The sequence below is a fragment of the Monopterus albus genome, unplaced genomic scaffold, assembly GCF_001952655.1.
Source record: "Monopterus albus unplaced genomic scaffold, M_albus_1.0 scaffold127.1, whole genome shotgun sequence".
Classification (NCBI taxonomy): domain Eukaryota; kingdom Metazoa; phylum Chordata; class Actinopteri; order Synbranchiformes; family Synbranchidae; genus Monopterus; species Monopterus albus.
Window position 1 is genome coordinate 783,473 of NW_018128007.1, and position 6,471 is coordinate 789,943.

The 6,471-nt window shown below is 43.5% G+C and overlaps 1 protein-coding gene and 1 long non-coding RNA gene across 2 annotated transcripts in view; one reads left to right on the forward strand and one right to left on the reverse strand.

The window, feature by feature from the left end:
- The first annotated feature begins 293 nt into the window (after positions 1–293).
- bcar1 (BCAR1 scaffold protein, Cas family member) overlaps positions 294–6,471 on the forward strand; it is a 91,638-nt gene continuing 85,460 nt past the window's right edge. The window contains exon 1 of the mRNA XM_020612713.1: positions 294–875. Coding sequence (XP_020468369.1) covers positions 864–875 — 12 coding nt within the window. The 5' untranslated portion in view covers positions 294–863. The remainder of the gene's footprint in view (positions 876–6,471) is intronic.
- LOC109967268 (uncharacterized) overlaps positions 4,789–6,471 on the reverse strand; it is a 14,561-nt gene continuing 12,878 nt past the window's right edge. The window contains exons 2-3 of the long non-coding RNA XR_002275904.1: positions 5,626–5,747; positions 4,789–5,429 (exon numbers count right to left, since the gene is read on the reverse strand). This is a non-coding gene — a long non-coding RNA (uncharacterized LOC109967268). The remainder of the gene's footprint in view (positions 5,430–5,625; positions 5,748–6,471) is intronic.

Sequence of the window (6,471 nt, forward strand, 5' to 3'; positions counted from 1 at the left end):
AGTGGTGAAGCAAGAGTCACATCCCAGGAACAAGAAGTGAATTCAGTACTAACCTTTGTCATTGTTGGCATTGTTGTTTGTTTGTTTGTTTTTTATTATAAATGGACAAAACAACCATGGCTCAATTTAACAAAGACACAACTTTCCACCATGAATGGCTTTTTCCAAATATAAAACATTTAACTCTGAAATAATGCATGCTGGGAAGTACAGCGTACCTGTTTTGTTTCTTTAACAATTTTATTTAGTCAAGTCGAGTGAACTGTCAGGAGTTCTGGCAGCGCTGTGGGTCTTTAAAATACATTGGAAACTGGAGACATTCTTTGTAGTGAGACGGTCCCTTTAAGGATGGACTGGCTCATCCCTGTGGACTGGAGCAGACAGCGGCGGTCGCCGTGCGCCCTCCCGTTCATAACGGCACGGACCCGGAAACATAACTGTGGAAGTCGCTTGACCGCTTGAATTGTCGATAGTATTTTTACCTGCTTTTAGGTGAAACGTTTCTAAAGAGGGCTGTGAAGGAATCCGCGAGCGAGGAGAGGAGCGGCAGACGGAGGAGCGAGGGCGGAGGACGAAGGAGCGACAGCCAGGTCTACTGGACACCCAGGCGTCCGCACAATCCTGCTTCGGCTGCAGACACGTTTTCTCGCATTCACGCTCCCAATACAACGAAACACGGACTACTTTCTACAGCTGGGCTTTTGGCTTTCCTGCAGAGTTCACCATGGCCTGGATGAAGGAAGAGTGAAACTCAAGGAGCCGGAGGAAATCCTCGTCCTTTTGGAAAAGTAACGCTAACATCTGGAACGAAAGAGCGTGCGTGTTTAAAGCCAGGAGCCAGGGAGAGAGTTTGCACCAGCAAAATGTCTGTCCCTGTAAGTATGTCAGCCCGGAGGCCTTGGGAATACTTTTACAGTTTGTCTGCGTTTTCTGCCCCTCAGATGTTTCTCATTCCATTTAGAGCCGGTTCTTCCCACGTAGACAGGACGAAACATGTTGACAGCTCACACCCAGTTCTGTTACACGAAGCAGCACTTCGACTAAATGTAACTTCCAGACCTATTTGCATATTTGTTCCTGAATTATCCTTAATGTAAGCCGATTCTAAAATGTACATCAGCCTAACGTTATATCGGAATAACGCGCTACTCATGGTTTATTGTCACCACGTCGAATTTGCTGGAAGAATCAACTGACTGATAAGATTAAGTGCAGGTTAGTGCTAAGTGTCTGTGCACAGCCTTGCTCATAAAGAGGCAATCTGGCAATTTAGTCCAGTGTAATCCTCTGCTTTTAGAGCACACAGTGGGTCTGTACTGCCGTGGCTATTCTCAGCAGGACTGGCCTGTCACCATATTTAGACAGCTGATGTTACTGTGTGTGTGTGTGTGTGTGTGTGTGTGTGTGTGTGTGTGTGTGTGTTCTAGGGATGGATTGATGTCGCTTCTGCACACAGCCTCAGGTGTCTTAGTGCAGACTGCTGCTGTTTGAAGTAATACTTGACTCCCTATGGGGTGGAATCCATAACATCTTTATTCCGTGCTTCCAGGTTCAACATAACACTTCCTGTTTATGTACACACATATTACGTATCGCAACATCCCGCCTGTTTACATAATCAGGTAAACATCTCAGAAGAAGACCATACACCAGTATACAACATAACATGTTCTGGAAACAATCAAGTTCCTTTTTTTTATGCAATACTGAAAAAAACAACCTGGTATATGCAGAAGTAACAACTCAAGTTTTAATTTTTCTCTTTTTTCTGCTTAATGGCTCATTCAGATTTACACATAGTCCCGGTATTGGATTGGCCTTCTTATGGTTTGTCCATACCTTGTGCGTGTTGGTGCTGTTGTTTCATGGTCAGTACTGTGTGTATTTGTGTCAAGAGGTTGAGTGGCTTGGTTTTCAGCTCTTGTCTTCATGGCTTTGTTTGACCTCATCTCTTTTGGGTGTGTTTGTGAATCACACTTTCTTCTGGATGTTTGGTGTGTGTGTTGTGTACATCTCACAAAGATGGCTCCTGTTTTGTCTTATTGTGTTGCCATTTGGTGTTTCAACCAAGTATCTTCTTGGCTCTTTGCATTTTTCCATGATAGTTCCTGGTTACCATGTTTTCCTCTCCTTGTCCAACACTCTTACACTTGGTCCACGAAACAGTGGGTGTAGGTCTCTGCCACTACATTGATCATGATGTTTTTTTCATGGCTGTTGTCCTTTTTTCCAGGTGTTGTCTGTGTTCCAGGTTCCCTGGGTCTGCATGGCTTGGTAGGAGTGTGGTGATGGGTCTGCCAAGGAGTAACTTGGCAGGGGATGGTAGATCACTGTCAATAGGTGTCGCTCGCACCTGCAACAAGGCTACTTGTACATCTCCTTTGTGTTGTATTGTTTTCTTGATGATGGATGATGGAGGATTTTATGTGTCTCACATGTCTTTCAATAAATCCATTGCTTTTTGGGTAATATGGTGAGCTTGTGGTGTGCTTTATACCCCAATCTTTCATGAATTTTGTGAAAGGTTGTCCTGTGTATTGTGGTCCATTATCTGTCATTATTTCATCTGGTCGACCAAATAGAGACATGTAACATTACATTTTTTGTGCAACAGCATGGCTGCTTACAGGAACGGGCATTTCATCAACCAGAGGATATTTGGAATATCTGCTCACAGTGAGAAGGTATTGACATCCATGTACCTTAAACAGATCCGATGCCAGAAACTGTCATGATTTTGTCGGTGTTTTGTGTGGAATGAGTGGTTCCTTTGGCTGTGCGGCCTTATACTCAGCACAGGGGGGGCAGGAGGGATTTGCACATGTTTTCAATGTCCGTGTTTATCTTTGTCCAATACACACTCTCTCTGGCCAATCTACGTGTTTTTTTTAATGCCTTGGTGGCCCGCATGGAGTTGGGTCAGAATGTCCGAGGACATACATTCCGGAATAAGGACTTGTCTGCCTTTGAATACAACTCCTGCTTCTATGGCAAGTTCGTCTCGGAAGGACCAATAGCTCCATAGATTGTTTGGCAGGTGCTGTATCTTTTCTAGCCAGCCCTGCTGGATGATTTCCTTTAATGCACTGAGCTTGGGGTCCTTCGCGGTCTCAGTCCTGAGAGCTTCCTGTTTATGTAGTGAGAAGTTTACAATTGTAATGGTGTGATGCTCACTGTCTTCAAATTCAGCATCTAGTCCATCAATGCGTTCATCCAGTTCGATGTGTCCATTGTTTTCGGGGTTTGGCAAGCGGCTGAGAGTGTCTGCAAGAAACATTTGGTTTCCAGGGCGTTACACGATGCTGTAGCTGTATCCCTGTGTTTTGATCAGCATCCTTTGCAGTCTGGGGATGGGGGCAGCGTGTAGAGGCTTTGCACATATGGCCACAAGAGGTTTGTGGTCAGTTACAACATGGAATAATTTGCCATACAAGTATGTGTGGTATCGCTGCATGCCATAAACAATAGCAAGCATTTCTCTTTCAATGTTGCTGTATCTTGACTGGCATTCGGTTAATGTTTGGATCCAAAGGCGATTGGTATGTCATCTTGCACCAGTGCTAGTCATTATAATGTAGCCGTATCACGCCTACAACACTGCCCCTGCAACCACACAGCCCTGTGTGTTAAAACACACAATGCTCTGCAGGCTTCATGTGAATCCTACAGAGTAAATGAGTGACCGTGTATGAAAAGAAAGCCACACCAGTAAATTTCACTTTGGCGCTGCTAGCCGCACTGAAAATCGTCACAGCAGAAGCAAACGCAAAAGTCGAGCCAATTTCGGCCAGCAATCGGGCGAAGGCGGGGTACACCCTGGACAGGTCGCCAATCCATCGCAGGGCTAACATATAGACGAACAACCACACACACGCACTCCTATGGGCAATTTAGAGACACCAGTCAACCTAAGCTGCATGTCTTTGGACTGTGGGGGGAAGCCGGAGTACCTGGAGAGAACCCACGCAAGCACGGGGAGAACATACAAACACCACACAGAAAGGTCCCGAACGCGGAACCTTCTCGCTGTGAGGCAACGGTGCTAACCACTGCGCCATCATGCTGCCCCAACATAGTTGTCACTTATAATATGGGATAGTTTGTTATGATGAATAAAATGCTCAGTCCTGTAGTGGATCAATACGTGGATGGGTGAATTTGTAAAGCGTTTTGTCCAGGCAAGGTAGAAAAGCGCTGTGTAAGTGGAGTCAATTTACCATGTGTGTATTGTACTTAGTGTTTCCAGACACATCTTTAGTTGATTACCACTAGCAAAAGGGCTTCCATAAAACTCAGACGTGACAAGGAATGTGAAGAGGAAGACACCTGCTGAGAAGCTGTGGTGCCTGTACCATGGTAATACTTCTATGGTGCCAAGGGTCAGAAGAGTTGGAAGACATGGCTGCATGCATCAGCCAGAACTGTGCGATCCAGTGGTTCCACTTTAGCTGTGTGGGTCTTAATCATGCCCCTGTTACTGATGGCCCATGTTTTGTCCATCCTGTCAACTGTAGACACCCCCACACACACAGGCTCTGCACTGGATATTTTTCTGTACATAGTGTAATAGTTTTAGGTTTGTAGTTTATCTGGTTCCTGTAGTTTACCATGTTTACTTGAATCCTTTAAATCTTTACATTTACAAGCTACAGATAAAAAGACCAGACAGAAAAACATCTGAGTACTTTTAACAAAAATTTATTTTAAATATATCACAAAAGAGGTACACTTAGAAACAGTGGTAGAAATGAATGAATAATTTTTTTTAAATTACATGTCATGCTACATGCTAATTGGCCCATCCTACCTGGAATTATATGACACCCATATATCATAAAATAAGGTATTTCCTCAGTTTTTTCCAGTATAATACTCACAAACAACACATTCAATTTAGCAAACAATCAAAAGGACCTACTGCAGCATTTACAATGTGCAGGGATCTTTACCTCTGTACAAGTCCAACACTGTCACTGATGTCAAAGTCAGGATCAGCCAGTACCAAATCACCAGGCAACAGCTTATCCAGAATCCCAGTTTTCAGTTATATGCTTATTACTGACACAACCTCCCTCTCCCTTAGAAATGAATGATATAGAGCCCTATGGTGTAACGCCAATAAGGTACTTCATGACTTTACAACATGTTTCCACAAACTGATGAGGCATAGTGACATCATCGGCCTCTTCTCAGAAGGCTTGCAAGCCTCAGCTCCACCTCCATCCTCTTGCAGTGGTGCTGGTGCTGCTTCTCTTGGTGTGGTGGCATCCACTGCAGTATTATCCATTGCCGGCGTACTCTCTGTCCTTCACAGTTTTCTATTTGCCCATCTGGCAAACCGTTCTGACTCTGAAGGCTTGATCTCACTGTGACCCGAGTGTAGAGATGGTGCCCAGTCTGTGATTCGTTCGTTTCATATGCTTGTTTACCTGACGACACAACCAACCCCTTGGGTTAATAAGTCTGGTATGAGTAAATGAAATATCATGCTGGCTAAAGCATAATGCATTTAAACACAATAATTCTCTGATCACATGTACAACTTCTCATGAAAGCTTCAGGGTGTGTTTGTGTGGGTGCAAGAGTGAAGGATGGAAATAGAAAGATGCACTTTGATTAACTTACCAGAATGAAAATGTAAGAAGCCCACTCTCATCGATGTCAAGATGTTGTTGAAGGAAATAGTTTTTCTTACAGCTGACACCCAAACCATTTGTTAACTCTGCAACATGGCTTCCCTCGTGCTGCTGCACATGGACACACAACAGAATCCTACCATAATTATGTATACGAATAATAATAATACTGGAAAAGAGCTAGCTGACTGCTAGCATGGATGAAGTATGGGTTGGCTACAGCAAAGCAGATCACATAGCATCCAACATGGTGACTTTCACAGAATGCACTGTGGTGTGATGTCACAATAACAAACCCTATACTTTCAAACCCTGCTGACAAATAGTGGCCATTTTGTGCAATGAGGCAGTTTACAATATTGAATGTTCCATTAAATGCAGTTTTAGTGTTTGTGTGTCTGGTTGTCTGTGTTTGTCAATGTTGCTTATGTTTAATGTGCTATATAAATACATCTTGATTTGATTCGATTCCTCTGACTGCAGTAAGTTGTATTTGAATCTTTTTTATCACCCACCTCTGGCTTTCCTTGCTTTCTCCTCTCCCAGTGCAGCCCTTCAGTGGCCACATAGTGTTTGAGGGAGGAGTTTAGTGTAATCAATTTGTGGCATGGCATTTTCTCTTTTTGTTTATATGTCAAAGTACTAAAATCATCAGACATGTTTAGAATAACTCTAACAAGGTCAGTAAGTGGTTTTCCTTTGTCACATTACGAAGCTTTGCCCTTTCCACTAAGTATAGTGTGTTGAAAGAGATTCAGGTTAAAACTATAGCTTGACATACTGATTGATACCGGTTTTCAAGGCCCATACCAGTTAAAAAAATCACCTCACAGCA